The following is an 18,261-nucleotide window of genomic DNA, read 5'->3' as shown; positions in this document are numbered from 1 at the left end:
TGATCGTGCCAGAATTTGGCGAGTCAAGTTTAGATGTGAAACACGTGTCGAATTAATTTAAAACAAAACTATGCGGAGTTTACGCACAATTAAAATCACAACGTTGTAGATTGTATAATTATGTATTTCCGCACAATAACGGCTGATTCAATAAATTGTGTCTTTATGGTAATGGCGGGTTATCGTTTATAGAACAACTAAATGCTCACATTATCTGAGACTTACTGATTTACAGACTTGTTACACTTTGAAAAACATTCATATTTATCATTCAACGTTTGCCCTTACCGGGATTCGAACCTGGGTCCCCTATCTTATTAAAGACAGGGTCACTAACGAAACTCGAAATGATTTACCATCACCACACATAACAGAACAAGACAGACATTTAAGGTTCTGATAAGTTGTTTAAACCTTTTTGAAATCCTGGGGACATCCTTGTGTACAATGAAGGTGACGTAACGTTCGTCTGTCGCTTGTTAGTGTAAATATATCTTAGTAGTAGGATATTGAACACGGCTGACGATTGTGTAAAGCGGTCTTAAATAATAAGTTGTGGCTGTGTCGCGGTGGCCGTAGCGGCAGTGACTGGCTTGGTGAAATCTGAAAATTACTGACACAGTTAGCTCTTATATATACACAGATATTTATTGGACATATTTCATATGTTTCCCCTTCCCTACAAGTGCCTAAATGGACACTAACGTAATTGATAGTGGGTACCTCACCAGTACAACAGCATAATAAAAATCTATAGATCGTACTTAGACTTTGCTCAGACTTTACTTACGTAAAACTTAGCTGAGTGTGATAAAACGCAAACTTGACTTTTACGCTGGGTTGTCTTATTAAGGTCAGTATTATTTCACCTGTCAAATGAATATAAAAACGATTTCAAAGATTATGCTAAGCTTACACGCAACTAAGTAAAGTCTCTGCAAAGTGTAAGTACGCTATTTACGTACGGCCGCGTGACCAGGTACCACACTAACCCTTGGGTTGGGGTCACAGCGTCAGCACACTATCCAAGGTACAAATCTGTCTCTAACCGCCATTATTATCATCAATGTACTCTGTAGGTAATAACAGCTTCTATGGCGGCCCTCGTCATGTTCGCTTTAAAATGTCTTTGCTTGTTGCATTGGCGTGTGGCCGTCTATATATTAAATACTAAAATATACGTCTTGCTGCTTGGAGTAACTAAGGTAATTTTTCGCGAACATAATTGTTATTTTTTTCTTTAAAATTATTTGTTCAAGTTGGTGCACTTAGGATACTAGTGTATCTTTTGAGTGTATTATATCATGATTTGCTTACTTTTGTTCATGCTTAAGTAAGTGGTGGCATTCTAGTATTTATGTTGCATCACCTTGAAATATTTTGAGTTCAATCAAGAATCCTGCGCGGCACTACATTGTAATCGGACAAGGCGTGTCACTTTCCACCAAGTGACCGTCTACTGCTGCTCTTATCCTCACTAATTCTCATTTAATTTATATAAGCTTGTCGAGAGTGTGTGTAACGGATAGGTCATATTCATATGGAAGATTTAGTTTATATTATGATATATATATATGATAGATAGATGACAGCTTCCGTTCCTTTTATTGTTCATGTACACTTCAATTTATGTTGTGCTTTACGTTATTTTATTTTAGTTAAATACAAGATAAATACTGTTTTGTAATAAAAAAAAAGTAATAGATAAACTCCATTTCAGACAACGACGTCTGATGTTTGGTAGGTCGCTGTTTAACAAAACACGTGTGTAAGCCATGCTTTAATTAATTTTTCGTAACAGCACCGAGAATGTCTGAGACAAAATGAGTTAAATCGGAAATAAATTCCTTTACGTGTAATAACAATGAACGACAAGTTATCACGCTACGTACGTTGTTCGAACGTACCTGAACAAAGAAGCTAATTAGTTATGAGCTTATAATGTGTTTCCTTTCCTCATCACATCCGACAATTGTATCTACTTTCTATTGGCTTTGTAATAATGGCAGTAGACATAAAAATACTTGTAAAAACTATTATTATTTAGGTACTAACGCCAGTAGGGAATATGTTCTTCTTACTAAAAGTATTCTTCGATAATTTATATTCATCTACAGTATTTTTTTTGTTTTAAAGAAATATTTGATATTTAAAATACTTCAAATGTTGAATACGATTCGTATATTTGATGTAAAGATTATTATTAATTTATATATATATTTATATTAATATATATAACCTCACATACTTGTATTATAGTTTTCGTTTTAAAATAGTTTCCAGGGAATTTCTTGTATGTTATAGTTCTCGAGCTCTGTTGTTATTATACATATATAAGATTATTTGAATTAAAACAATTTACTGTAATAACGATTGAAAGCACTTAATTTATACCTATTTATATAAAGAGTCAAACATATAGGGTTTCTTATAAAGTAAGATTTGATACGATACTTTTAAATTCAAACAATTCAAAGTAAACAGTCAAAATCGAGGCTCTCACCGGCCATTATACAAGTTATACTTCTTTTGGCGCTTCAGTGAAAAATTATCAGAGTTAATTTTTGATGTGATCAATAATCGTTATCAATCAACCATTTGTATCAATAATATTTCACTTTAAATTAACTAAATTATGCAGAATAATAATATTTTAATTATTTGTATTTCATACCTTGTTTATTACAATATTATTATTTCTACAAACGTAAAATAGTAGGACGATTTCACGTCACGTCAAGATCGCATGGAATACGTTGGATGAAGGTAGCGCAGGACCGATCGTCGTGGGGATGAGGGGAGGCCTTTGTCCAGCAGCCGGAAGACGCTGGTAATGATAATGACGCCAAAGAAGTGTAACTTGTTGCGTGCATACACGAGCACCATACCATTCCATAATTAATAATATATAACTCACGATGACACTTGTGTTCTCAGCCGATGACAACTTTCCAAACGTCATAATATTGCTGTGATAAGTATAAAGTAATTAATAAGGCCGCGGCGCCCCGCCACGTAATACGTGTGAGTTATGTGTGTGCTTTCATATTGATTATAATTTATAATATTAATGTCACACAATTAATTTGTTTTGATTTTAACCAATCGGTTATGATTGTTGTGTGGGAAAACTTATTTCGAAATTTTAAATTGATTCGTATAATTTTCTAATTATGGCAACTTCAAAATTTTGGAGAACGTCCGGTTAACTCTACTCGTGCCTGATTTTGATAAAACGAAAAGCAAATGAATGGACTTTTTAAAAATCAATAATTCTAACCAAGATCTTTAATGATTTTGATACAAGAACTTCCTGTATTATTACAGCTTAATTGATGTTGTCTCTGACAAGGATCAAACTGTCACACACGGAATATCTTACGTCAGTTACGTCCTGAACGTAGTGTTTAAATTCTTTTTGTCTTACGTCTTTAACGTTCAAAATGTTGCTCAATCTTTTTTCCAATTTAAACTGCTTTACAACATTAGGTTATTTTTTCAAATTTTTTATGGTACAATTAAAAAAGCCACTGTCTGTATAAGAAACATAATAACCGAATGTTGACGATTTCTAAATATAATATCGACATTTTAACGGAACTGCAAACACATGAAAAAGAGCTTGATAATTTGCCTGTGGCTCAGACCGACCAATAATTATTTCAACAAATATGTAAGTAATACATAGATGTTGATTTAGCGAACAGCGAACAGCGAACTATGTATTGAACAAGAGCGAATTTCTAATCGAATCATAAAAATATAATAAATATTAATTTGATATAATTGATGACATTTCTTAAGTTTGTCATCTGTCATCAGTCTGTGTGTCATTACTTCTCAGAATTTGATAATTATTAGCGTCGCTGTCAAAATAGTGTAATAATACACATTTTCAATATCATCTCTTCGGTATCTGACTAGTAATATGCATTTTTCAGAAATTCAATAATGCTGTTTTATATATATATATGTATATGCACATTCCCTATTTATTTTGTTTTGTTTTCGTTCCGAATCGGCCAGATCATCGCGCCTTATCAATACACATTGGTACCGAGCCAATTTCGCAATTAATCTATCAGATGAGTACATACACGATGATACTGAACTAATAACTTACAATAAACTAGCGCATAGACAAAGTGTGTGTGAGGGAGAAGAACATCTCTAAAGGAGATACAGCAAGATAGAAAAGATAACTGAATTTACTGTTACTGTAACCGATTTTGAGTTCAGAGTTCAGCAACACTTGGCATTAGTCCTTATTATTTTAATTAATAAAATTGTTCATATTATAGGGCTGTCAGGTGTTCTATACGCTAGGCAGCTAGTATATTTTAAGTCAATGGTCATCAGCGTGGCTCGGCTGCTCCTTTCACCAACAGTTACATTCGAGTATGTTTTCTTAATGATATTCCAAAACACACATCGTACACTCTTATTATTGTACACTTTTTAACATCACACATTATTATTTATATAAAAGCGAAAGTTATCATTTCAGAGATAACGCTCAACTTGCGCGTGTGGCCATTCAAATAAACACTTACATTTCCTGCAAGCCATAGACTAAAAACAATAAGACGGAACATTAGCAGCAGCTGTCAAAAAAATAGAACCGATCCAAATAAAAATATAGTGTGCTTTTTATAACCCGAATCACCTTTTTTAATTGTTCGAGTTTAATTTATTATCTATAACTAACCTTAAAGTTTAAATTAAATATTGTTATAGATATGCATGTTTGATTCTTTATTTTATTAATTCCTGCGGCGCACGTACGTATACTACCAATTTTGCAATTATTCTACAAAATACAATTAACTATTGAGAAATGTATGACGATAATCGTGTTTTGTTAAAATGTCTGTGGGTATCTATAGAGTTATAAGTTACATTAGTTGGGTTTGTAGGTACATGAGATCACTAGTTACTTATGGCGACAACTTTTTCCTGTCTATATTAAAAAATAGATGTCGCTACTCTATAGCAGCAACCTGCAACAATACTGCCTAAATGTAGTGTGATAATTAGAGACCGGATTATATGCAAATGCATATTGCATTTGCCTTTGCATATTTAGTACCTTTTCATCGGTAGTTCATATATCGTTTAAAAAAAACCTCGCTCTTATTAGCACTTATTTTGCCTACATACCTACGAGTATAAAAACGCTCGAAACTCAAGGATTGCAGTTGAATGAATCTATCCAGCTTATGAAGAAAATTCGTCTTATGAACTCCTCGTTGCCAGAGTCATTCCCGAGTAAACTCAAAGAAAAGTTTAAAAACATATTGAGCAACAACCCAGGGTTTGAACCCTTGTGCGAAATTGATAGTTTCATCAACGGGATGGGTGAAATTTTGCCCGGCACAGTAAGCCCAAACATTGCACCCAAATATAAATTCTTCCCAATAGCCTCAATAGACGTAGACCGCTCCTTTTCCGCTTACAAAAATTTACTATGCGATCGTAGACACAATTTGTCCACAGAACATTAGTTAGTAGTACTTACATATTTTTAAAGGTAAATCTTAAATTTCATTGTTACCTAAGTAGGTATATCTTGTAATAGTTTCTTTCACAAATACGATTGTCAGTACAAGCCTTTATAAAATAAAATAAAAATATGACTTTTTATTTTTCGCATGCATATTTTGGGCATTTTTTGTAGCATATAATCCGGTCTCTAGTGATAATATTATATTGTGAACACGCCCCACCTCTTGTGAACACACAACAAGTATTCTTAATAAAATATTTGATGTACTGTTTTTACTTTGTTAGGATTTAATTATAAAACCAAATAAATTGGAGAAGTTAGAGAAGAGGCAAAATGAACGAATAGTTGCAAGTGATCATAGTACCTTAAACAAAGCCTCATGTATTGAATACGTACAAGACTGACATAATATGTTTGAGTAACCCGTGACGGACTAAAGCCAAGCGCGTCTGACTCAAAATCGATTGCAGTAACAATAGATTCGCTTTCCTTTTCTACTCTCATAATATCCGTTAGAGATATTCTTTTGTCTCTTCGCCTTGTTCGTCTATACGCTAGTATATTGTAAGTTTATGATTCAAATTCAATTGTTGTGTAATAAGGGGTATTAAAACACGAATGTGGATTTATCACACGAGGCAAAGCCGAGTGTTATAATAGTATCACATGAGTGTTTTAATACTTAATTATCAACAGTTGCATACAAGAATTTATCTACACAGAATATGAATCCTCTAAAAGATTCTGGAACAGTTAGCTTACTGCTAACATTAAAACACTAGTCCTAGTAGTACTAATATCATTCATTACTGATTATATACAAATAAATTAAGTATAATTGAATCAATTATTTATTTTAGTAGTAATTTACATTTTGTATAGTGCAATATTTAAAATTCACTTGAATATTCAGCGTTTAAAATGAATCGCTCATTTTTTGTAAACAAAACAATAAAAATATCGAAGAAAAATGGCGGGGATTCGAATAATCTACTTTTTTATTACGGCGCGCGGCGTTCTGGTAGTGTGGAACGCGCGTAAACGAAAATGTTCTTTTTTTGAAATTCATGCAGATTCCACGCATCGAGCAATAAGAATGTGGCTGTCTGTTGAAACTCTTTGCGCATGAAGGGATCGAAAAAAAACATAGGGGTGTTGTTATGAAATTCAGTACAACATTACAACACTCGTTTGGATGAATTAATGGTTATTAGAACATTGGGTCTTTTAATGTTGGCAATAAGCTAACTGTTTCAGAATCTTCAATAGAGGTTTTAAAGCATTGGTGTAAATAAACGATATTGACGAAACGATAAACGTTTCAGACTGGAAGTGCTGAAGGCGGACTCGTCGCTGAAGAGCAAAGCGAAGCGCAACGAGTGGACGTGGAAGGCGCAGACGGACGTGGTGAAGTGGCAGGCGGGCCCGCTGCGCGCGCCTCTGCTGCGCCTGCCCGCCGCGCTGCACGCGCCCGCGCTCGAGTGCTTCACGTGCGTGCGCGCCTACTGCGGGGACCTGCCGCCCGCCGAGCGCGCCGCGCACGCCGACCTCACCGAGGTCAAGTGTGTCTACACCGTGCTCATGGTGAGTGACCCGGTTGTACCCGGTGCACCAAACCCTCGCTTACACTGAAAAAGCATTGGAAATACAACCAAACTATGTAGTAAACTAACATGCGCGGTGCTTCCATGTTTATACGACATTACACAAGTGTATTCACTTGACAGGCTGACTATCTGTAATCTTTGCCAAGAGACTCTCTTGTTCTCTATTGTTCTCTATGCGTCGCCCAATGCGCAAGTGGACTATTTCAAATTGAAACAAGTGGGCTATTTCAAATTGAAACAAGTGGGCTATTTCAAATTGAAACAAGTGGGCTATTTTAAATTGAAGCAAGTGGGCTATTTCAAATTGAAACAAGTGGGCTATTTCAAATTGAAACAAGTGGGCTATTTTAAATTGAAGCAAGTGGGCTATTTCAAATTGAAACAAGTGGGCTATTTCAAATTTAAACAAGTGGGCTATTTTAAATTTAAACAAGTGGGCTATTTTAAATTGTAGCAAGTGGGCTATTTCAAATTGAAACAAACGAAGCCGGTCAGATAAATGGGTTTTTAAAAAAAGCCCTTACCATCAAATGAAAATTTTTCATGTCCCATCATCAGTACCGTTCATGATTGATAAAATCTAAAACTTCAACTAAACATTTTCAGCATTGTCACTCCGTATTGGAACTGCGTGATGAAGTTTATTGTCAGCTGATGAAGCAGACCACCTCCAACCGCTCTTCCACACCGGACTCTTGCCAGCGAGCCTGGAGACTCATGTCTATACTGGCGGCCTACTTCACTTGCTCAGACACACTCAGGTGCGATTGCGCTGTTCAACTAATACAGATTTTATATTTTATTAATATATAATGAATAGCTCTAGATAATTTAAACACGTAGATAGAGCCTCTTGCTACTACACAGCCGTTGAAAACAGGTCAAGTTTATCACTTTAGTGTGCGAGACAAGCTACGTCTTACAATCACGATTCATCACTGTCACTCTGTATAAGTGCGTGCATTGCTCAAAATAGAGGTTAAATGTCAACCTCAAATTTTTTCGACCTTTTGATAGCCGTCACAGTCTACAAATGATCTAAGGATATAGTTCATAGCAACAAGATGTTTTTCATAGACCGTTCCTGGTGGAGTACCTGTCAGCAGCGGCGGCAGACCGCCGGCGACCGTGCCAGGGGACGGCAGCCGTCTGTCTCGCCAATTTCCGCAAGACCATCCGCTGCGGAGGACGGAAGAACGTGCCCAGTATCGAGGAGGTAGGGCGAGCAGATTTAGGGCTGTACTTTTTAGTTTTAGGAGTAAAATTTCATGGTGGACGCAGTCAAATGCTTTGGACAAATCACAAAAAATGTCCAATGTATCCTGTGACTCCTCCCATGCGTGGAAGATATGTTCAATGAGTTTAGTACCTGTATTAATTGTTGATACGCCCCTAGTGAAACCAAATTGATTTTTTTTTCAACAATTTATAAAAAAGCACTAAAATAAGCCTGAAATGAGCAGGGTCAAAAGAACCCTCCGATTTAAACAAAGGTATAACTTTGTAGAGGTGTTATGGCAACTCGATCAACCAGTTCCATTATTAATTACATTACAAGTTGCTTTTATTATTACTGTTTTTAATTCTGTAATTAATTTGTAATGAAACATGTGTTCGCTTCATGCTTCACTACTTACAATACCCTGTTATTCGATTTGATTATATTTTACTATAGCATTATAATTTACAAATTATGTTAACAATTTGTTATTTTTTAAGTGATATTCCTTATTTCTGGGATTAATTATACAATTTAATATTGTAACCAAAATTTATGAACTCTCACTCAAACTCTCATAACAAATTGTTTAACTAAATTTGATTAAGATTTAAAAATATAATTAAAATTCTGACAACATTTGTTATAAATGACTGCGAAATATAATATTATTCCCTGGAAAGCTTCATATTTATCAGAAACTCTTTTTTGCTTAAGTGCAGTAAATGGTTCCTACAAAATAAAAAATGTGGCGCCACAGTGGCGACTATAAATGATGGTAAAAGCTACGTAGTCGTATAAAAAATATTTCTAAAAATTAAAGTAAGTAATTGAAATCATCAAATTTTCAAATAGAAGTTATACATTTTGAAAACAAAATTTTAATCAAACTTAGTCCCGATGACTACGGCGGCTTGTGGAAGAAGTAGGTGTAGGCCTACGTTAGCTCGCGGTTATTAGATTACTTACAGATGTTCTGAAATGATGTTATGGAAAATTGGTTTATTTGGGTGAATGATATATATATACAGTACATAAACAATTTTTTTAACCAACGATGAGAAAGTAGTTTGGTGCGGATGGTTATGTTAGCAATGGTCCGTGTCCGTGACGCAGGTGACGGCGGTGTCCGCGGGACGCTCTGCGCGGCGTCAGCTGTACCGGCTGCCGGGCGGCGCCGAGCGCGTCGTGAACACGCGCTGTGCCACCGTCGTGCAGGACATCGTCGACGAGCTCTGCGACCTGGTCAGTCAACACTACAACACAGTACTACAACCACTACAACCACTACACTAATACTCTTATATATCAACAATATGTTACTTATCATTGTTTTATTCGGACGTATAACGTTCAAACTTCAAAGTTATCATTGTATTGACAGTGTTGTCAGCGTTATATTCAACATTTTGCATATTCTTGATTTACTCTCAGGTTTAACTTTATACTAAGTTTATTTGTTAGGCCGTTATTATTTTGTTACAAGGAAACTTTTTACGTTAACAATAAGAACACAATCGACATACATCGAAATAAGAATAACTCAAAAAATAATATATCTCTATTATAGTCTGATTACACAGACATTTGGAAGTAATACTTCAAAAGGTGCGTCTTTAGAAACCGAATTAATTTTTTTTACGAAAGCGACGTGTTTTTCTAAGTTATGTCTATCTATCTTTATCAGCAACTTTTTCCAGGGAACCAAATGTTAACCGATTAATAATTAGAGGCTATTAATTTAAATTACTATTTCTATTTAAAAAAAATCTGTTTTATTAGTCTAGTAATTTACTGTAACTACGGCGCCCTTTGTAACGAAAATACAATATTATTTGCACATGCTTTATGGCATAAAATGGTTGTGGTACCGACTTAGGTCGTTCTATTTTCCTTTATCATAATCCTATGTGAAGTTTATATTAATTTTGAATTACTCCGTTTAATAACTGCTTGTTTATCCACTCCCAGACATTCTTTTGGACAAACGACAAAGGCAAGTACATACACCATATCTCTCATCAAGTTTGATAATCTACATATATAATATCATGTACTTATTCTTTATCATTTAAAACTTTGCATTCACATTCATTCATGACATGTATTTACAAATCTATTCAAAGATGCCTGAGGTATGTCAACTATTATTGAATGATCTCTCGATACAATATGTAATCTCGTATTATTATATATTGGATTACAAAGTTATTTATGCAGTTGCCGTATCTAGAAAACTGGATCTTATCTAGTATCCTAAAAACTAATTGTATTCTAAATTTGAAGCTTTTATGTCTGCTAGAGGTGGCTCTCACGAGGTATCCGTCGTAATGTTGTTCGCACACAGATCGGCGTTCGCAGCTCTGCGGAGCGCGCGGAGTTCTCCCTGTACTGCATCGTGGCGGGCGACGCGCTTACCATGCCGCTGGCGGCCGACGAGTACGTGCTGGATGTGAGCACGGAACTGCAGCGCGCGCACCACCCCTTCTACCTCATCTTCTGTCGCTCCGTGTGGCACCACCCGCTGCGCCCCGACGCCGCGCCGCTCTACACCGAGGTGCTCTTCAACCAGGTATACCAGCGATACAATATAGTTATATACATTCATTAAAGCCGTCTTACCAACTAAGCACTCACGTATTGCTGAAGACCTAGGAGCATTGTAACATTTTTTTTGCTTACTAAATAATTTCATCTTTTGAGCAAAGTTTCCATTTCATTCTCTACCTAGAATAAAACATCTTTTCAATTATATAATTTTTACAAGTAAAACTTTATTTATTTTACAAAGAATGATATAGAGTTCTTGATTTTCTCTTTTATTCTTATTTATTGATAATACAGTAAAATGTTCCTAGGATTCCGCCATTTCACCATTGGCTGTATAGGCTGAAACCCTTTGCCTGTCCTAATATTGGACGAAGAAACCAAAATACGGATGGTACAAAAACGTGACGCTATCTTGCCGTATTCGACTTCCGCTGCAATGTCCACCAGTTACCCCGTAGTCGCACCTAAATAAGTTTTACTTCAACAAGGTAACTTTGTCCATCGTTACAGGTGGCTCCAGACTATCTGGAAGGTCTCCTGCTGGTGCTCCCAGGAGGTGGAGCGCCCGCAGCCCCAGTGCTACGAGACGCGGCGACCGTAGCGGCGCTACTGCACCGCGCCGCTGGTCTGCCCGAACCGCCCCACCCTCGTGACTTAAAGTTCTTGCTTCCAAAACCGCTGCTGGCACTGCGTGAACCCAGACCAAACAAATGGGCGTCGTGGGTCGCAGCCGAGTGGCCTAATGCCAGAACGTTGTCTCCACAAGCTGCCAAGTCCAAGGTTCTACAGGTCAGTGCTCGTTTTACTTGTGTGAAGTTAAAATTCGTAAAAAATACAAACAATATAAAAACCAATTAAATTTGTGTATAATATAATACTATTTAATTTCTAAAGATATCATTAAAAACAGAATGATTGATTGTACTTCACTTTCTATACTTAATAATTTTCCTATACCTTATTACTAATATAAAATAAATACTAGAAGGTAAGGCACTTGAATAGAATTTATTTAATTATTAGATTATGTTATCTGAAAAATATTGAACTCGAAGAGTCTCACTCAATCTGTAAACATACAAAGTGAAGCATTCTTCAAGAGAATGTTATCGAGTTAGTGTAAATTTTGGATTGCGAATCTTTACATAGAGAAGAAAATAGAAAATGAAACGGATCACATTTAAACCATATCCTAGCGCATAGACAAATAAAATGTGCCAGAGGGAACATTTTAAAATAGGTCACGCATTATTGGGTTGAATACTAATGTATAACTAGTCGCTCAGAGGGCAATGGAGAGGGCTACGCTCAGAGTGACCTTGCGAGATCGAATCAGATATGAGGAGATGCGTAGGAGAACCAACGCCACCGCTCAAATGATTGCGAGGCACTGAAGTGGCAGGGGGCACGGCACGTAGTTCGACGGACAGTTGGGGCAATAAAGTCCTCGAATGGCGACCACGTACCGAAAGACGCAGTGTTGGTAAGCTCCCCACATGATGAACTGACGATCTGGTCAAGATCGCCGAAATACGTTGGATGGGGGCAGCGCAGGACCTATCGTCGTGGAAATCTTTGACGGAGGCCTTTGTCCAGTAGTGGATGTCTTCCGGCTCATGATGATACGCTAGTATATTCAAGGCCTATGGCTTAAACAATGTTGAAAACATATTGTCAAACAGTTAATAACAGATAAATGGCAGATGACAAACGATTGAATATGTTATTTTTTTACTGGTGACATCGTAAGCTTTATATATTAATTTATTTTTATTTTATTTTATTTATTTATTTTCAGGGAACATACAGTCTTTAAGATATAAATACATGGATATAATATACATGATATACACAAATAAAATTTGATACATGATATAGATAAAATTAATATCGACAATGAGTCCCATACAGGTGAAATATAAGAAAATTTTAAGCGTACCTCAATGACGTTCTATACATAATAGTACCTCAACAAATATTGGGTGGAAGTTCTCATTAAAGTAGTCGCAAATTATTTCACCTGCCTTCCTAAAATACTTTGGATTTTTAGATATGTTGGACTCGGCCTACGTTACCATCAGAAATGTTAAAATCTCCGATTAATAGAAACTTATCGTCGTAGATGATTGATGATGATGAAATATCGCTGAATTGAATTTGTGTGATCGTTAGTATGCGGGTGGTGGGCACAGCATATATAATTTGGTAGTAACGGATGTGTGAACGTGAGGACAGGTGCTGTCCCGGTGGCCGCTGTTCGGGTCGTCGTTCTTCGCGGTGCGGCGCGTGTCGGAGGCGGGAGCGGGCGCGGGCGCGGGCGCGGGTGAGTGGCGCGAGTACGTGCTGGCTCTCAACCGGCGGGGCGTGCATCTGCTGCACCCGCACACGCACGAGACGGACACGCACTGGCCGCACGCAGACCTCATATCCACCAGGAAGGTAACTCACTCACTACACTATTTGTTATTCTTAAAAGTGAAAACCCTCACTTCTGGGATTCATTATATAAATTTAATTTGTAACTAAATTTTACGAACGATGCGGGACTCGAACCCGCGACCTCTCGGGTTCCGTTCGACCGCTTGGCTCAGTTGGAAAAGCCTAAGCCAATCGTTCGAGTACGCATGTTGTTGCTCCGCTAGCTCATATGAAAAGAGCGCTCGGACGTAAAACCAAGAGGTCGGGAGTTTGAGTCCCGCATCATTCATAAAGTTCATAAAGTTTTTTAAAAGTTTGCTTACTATGTTATTTGTTTTATGTTTAATATATTATATGCACTGAATTGGATAAATATTAGTCGAAACAAAATAATGTGATGACCAGTAACGATCAGCGTCTTACATAACGCAGCCTCGATCTGCAGTTCGTTTTTTTAATAGTGATAGTCGGGTAGTCCTTGCAATCAGTACGAAATGAGTATGATTGAGCGACGTTGTGCTCGTCATCTCGAGACGTGCGATGTAAAGTGTTAACAGTCGCAGTACATTACAAGTAATATCGGCAGGTGCGTTCTGAAGATGGAACCCTGTTCCTGGACGTGAAGTGCGGGTCCCTGCTGCAGCAGCGCGTCAGCCGGCTGCAGGCGGAGCAGGCGCACGAGATCGCTCGCCTCATCCGACAGTACATCGCGCTGCAGAGGGAGCGGCGCCACGACGCGCCCGGTCGGTTACATTGTGGGCTGTGCTTGACAATTTACAATTATAATATAATAATAAAATCATTTATTTCAGGGATACTGTAGGTACTACCCATTTAAATAGTACATAATTTGTTAGTTACAATATTCACTCAAACCTATGTTGTTTACTACCGCAAAGTCTACGTTTTAAAACTACTTGCATCCCTAGTGCTTACATGAGCCTCGTTCCATTTTGTCCAAAAATAACTATCTAGTCGAAATACCAATGTGCTGAGGAGGGCGTTAGTGCTACGCGCAAGTCCACTCATCATGGACGCAGCGTATTTGCGTGTAATCGCATAGAAATCGTCCACGCAAACATTACTGACACGCTGCAGCGCCGCGGCTTCCCCAACACTTGTTGTACTGTGCGCGTAGTTAGTCCATAGACTGCACTGCACTGTGTGCTCTGAACAGAGTTAATTTAACCTGCAAAGTACACCGTGAACCGACAGCGCACTACGCTCCCGTTCGATGTCAGTGTCGTCATCGAGACGTTCGGTCACTACGTGTCCAAGTAACCTGGACTTAGATACTTGTTCCAGGGAGGCTCCGCACAGATGTAGAGTAGTAGGAGCGTGTGTTGAGATGTGACTGTTTTGTTCCGCCCCCCGAAAAGAAGAAACTAACTGTATTTCTAGTTTTAAATGATTCCGTGTTCCTCACCACATTCTTCACATAGGCGCAGCAACTCACTAAGACCACCAATCGATGGACTGAATAGAACCATGTCATCTGCATAGCTTATATTGTTCATGCTGACACCATCTATCGAGAATCCGACACCTGCTCTACTGAGTCTCTCGATTAGCTGGTTTACATATAAATTGAACAGCCTCGGCGACGTCAGTCCTCCCTGCTTCACGCCACAACCTACTCTGTATGGGTCACTATATCGGTCAGCCCACCTGACAACATTGAATTGTTTACCGTACCAGTACTCCAACAATGACTGTAGTTCAGGACTTAACTTGACTTGTGCCATACGTCATATGAGACTAGGTCAAAAGCTTTAAACAAGTCCAAGAAGCACACGTATACCTGCGTATTCCTATCGGTGTAGAAACTAACACTTTACTTCAGACACATAATAGCGCTCTCATTAGATAGTTCCGATCTGAAACAAACTGCGCTTCCTGTCAAGCAAGCTGTCCAGTACCTTCGCGATTATTGTAGCAAGAGAAATAGTCCTATAATTGGACTCGTTTGCCGCATCACCAGTCCTATTATTGATTATAGGCCCAACCACTGTGATCATCGTAGCATCTGGCAGGTAACTGTGGCTCGTACACAGGTTAAAGAACAATTTGAGAACTCTGGAAACGTGCACTGGTGTGCAATTCCTTTGGAATTTTCAAGAATCCTGAGCGGCATTGCATTGTAATGGGCAGGGCGTATCAACCATCAGCTGAACGTCCTGCTCATCTCGTCCCTTATTGTCATAAAAAAAACTTAGTTGTAGTAAATAATATACTTAACAATTGTTTATAAAGGCACAACATGCTAAAACGTTCGTTATTGACAGTTGATTTTGTTTCAGAGTTCAACAGTCAGTAGGCGAGAGTTGAACCACAGAGCGAGTCACCGTCACTCGTCCAACAGATCTGAACGACTCGTACAGAGTCAATCTGACGGCTATTTATATTTTGTTGTATCCTCATATTATGTATTCCATATTCATTTTAGTCATACTTTAAGATAATTTATATGTATTGTACTGTTATAGTGTAACCAAAAATATATAATTGTATATAATACGTACATTCCACTAGTAATCTATTATCTATTTTGTTTTGAGTAAATCATGTCACAACAACATTTTCAATAGTTTAAAAGTCGATTATAGATAGATATAGATAGGTGAGTTGATGGATACACGAATGAAGTTTAATTAAAACAAAGTTCACAAGTCCGGTAGATTCATTTCTACGAATAATGTAAACCAACTTACTTCTTAATCGAAATTTTTTTACACACTTTTTATTAGCTTCACCTGTATGTATGTTTTATTTGTAACCGACTCATTTGGGCGCGATTATGACCCACTAAAATTGCCAGATTTCGATCAAATTTAGTAGATTTATTGAGGACCGATGACGATACATTAATTTGGTAAAATTATTCTATTTTTCAATTTGCATAATATTTTTCTTATAAATTGATATAATTTTTTTTCATCTATCGTCAATAAAGCAGGATTTTATGTTAATTTTAAATTTCAAAGCGTGTTCTTTAGTTTTTTCAAACTATTTGTATTTTTCACTTAATACGATAAATCGCTTGAGTCTTAATGATCGTACATATAGCTTGAATTTACCTAAAATATTTTTGTTTCGATCACATCAAGTGTTTCGTTTTGAAGTTACGATAATCATTCAAATATTTCATAGGGCTTGAAATGCCCGCGTGACGTCATAACATCGCCGCTATGATACTGTAGTGACGTTCCATTAAGGTCGCCGACCACTACGATTTAAAAACGTGTATTTGTAAACCAATGTAACTCAATATTTGATGTTGTTCTTCATTATGACCTTTTTTTGGAATATTAGTATCGAGTAAACAAACAATTGTTTTTAATTTCTTTTTTATTTTATATTTCATCTTTTAAAACAACCACAAACGGTTAATGTAAATTATTTGTTAAGTGGAGCGTCACGAGCTACGTAATAACTTTGCAACTAACATAACTTAAGGAGGAGAGGGGGCGTCAACTGTTGTACTTTATATGAGTTAAGTAGAACGTAAGAAGTACAGTGCGCAATATCTTACTATCTACATAAATAAAACCATCCAGTACATACTGGACGGTTTTCTGAATTAATTTATGAATTAACCACTGGACGCGTTACGAGGGCCATTTTGAGTCTAATAGCCTCAGAAAGCAACATGGCGTTTTCAGTATGACGCGAAATCTCGAAGTAAACCCCAAAAATGAAGAAATACGCTGTTTTTTTTTGTAAAAATAAAAGCGAATAGTCAAAAAAATGTGTCTTTACTTGTAAATACAATTTCAATAGTAGCTATTTTTACGTAAAATAAATAAATGAAATTGTATTATGTAACCAAAATATAATACGTCATTTTGAAAAGTACTCAGCATCATTAATGCTGCGTGAGTGATTTGATTGGATTATAATATCTATCATTCATTCATTCATTCATATGTCACTGTTAATATACTTGTCAATTAATGACAGTGAGCTTGAAACACTGCTGTGTTTATTTGACAATTCTCCTCCCTTAACTGGAGAATGGTCAATCATGATTCCATACATTCTTCTTGGTTTTTGTGTCCAGTGCTTGATTCATCCCAGGTTCTAATGTTGAGTGTTTCTATAATATATACAATTTTGTTTGACCAAATAAGATTTTTTTAACATTCTCTCAACACATTCTCTTAATACACACGAGTTAAATTAATACATAGTTCAGAATATTATAGATAAATATCTTCTCTTACTCAAAGTCCGTCTATCAATTTGAATTATGTTCTTTTCGAACACCTTACTTTTTAAATTTTTCTACAATATATTTTCTTACCAATTTTTTATTATTTAAATTTTTATTTATCTATCTATCTATCTATATAAAAGAGAATGTATATTTGTATATTCCCTAATAACTCCTAAACTATTCCACCGATCTCAATGAAATCTTTTGTAATAGATTCGTTGAAGCTCAAGGAAGGTTTACATATATAATTTATATGGCAAAACAACGTTTACCAGGTCAGCTAGTGTTTAATAATAATATTATGCCTTTATAACAATTTAAAAATGTTTACAGTGTATTGCGTACTGTGCTCATAGTATATCATAGTAATGTCCGAAGTATGTATTTAGGATAAATATTAACAATGAATTGATGTTATAATTGACATATAAATGATATATAATGACCGCTGAGTCAGAGTCACGTGTTATCATAATAGAGCTGATGTACATTTATAAAATATACACGATAATATATTGTAGATAATAAAGAATATGATTTTAAATATATCTTTTATTTAATCTGTTAAGGAAAGTAAAATGTCAAACCCTAATTGTTGTATGCGACCATGTAACGGTATACACATGATTATGTAAAATAAATTATAAACCTGGATCATCATAGTTGCTGATAAACATACGTGGCAGGTGACACATTCATTGTGTTGAATGAATTCACATCACAAGCTGTGAAAGGTTAAGTCATA

General features: G+C 36.5%; 1 protein-coding gene across 1 annotated transcript in view; it reads left to right on the top strand.

Annotated features, from left to right (window-relative positions):
• LOC126978262 (unconventional myosin-XV) overlaps positions 1–18,060 on the top strand; it is a 41,714-nt gene extending 23,654 nt beyond the window's left edge. Inside the window, exons 3-11 of the mRNA XM_050827003.1 lie at positions 6,832–7,090; positions 7,720–7,874; positions 8,191–8,329; positions 9,449–9,577; positions 10,680–10,904; positions 11,393–11,671; positions 13,118–13,321; positions 13,887–14,043; positions 15,601–18,060. Coding sequence (XP_050682960.1) covers positions 6,832–7,090; positions 7,720–7,874; positions 8,191–8,329; positions 9,449–9,577; positions 10,680–10,904; positions 11,393–11,671; positions 13,118–13,321; positions 13,887–14,043; positions 15,601–15,617 — 1,564 coding nt within the window. The 3' untranslated portion in view covers positions 15,618–18,060. The remainder of the gene's footprint in view (positions 1–6,831; positions 7,091–7,719; positions 7,875–8,190; positions 8,330–9,448; positions 9,578–10,679; positions 10,905–11,392; positions 11,672–13,117; positions 13,322–13,886; positions 14,044–15,600) is intronic.
• Positions 18,061–18,261: the final 201 nt, after the last annotated feature.

Source organism: Leptidea sinapis, chromosome Z (genome assembly GCF_905404315.1).
Source record: "Leptidea sinapis chromosome Z, ilLepSina1.1, whole genome shotgun sequence".
Classification (NCBI taxonomy): domain Eukaryota; kingdom Metazoa; phylum Arthropoda; class Insecta; order Lepidoptera; family Pieridae; genus Leptidea; species Leptidea sinapis.
The sequence above is the reverse complement of the archived record's forward strand: the minus strand, read 5'-3'. Positions and strand labels throughout refer to the sequence as shown.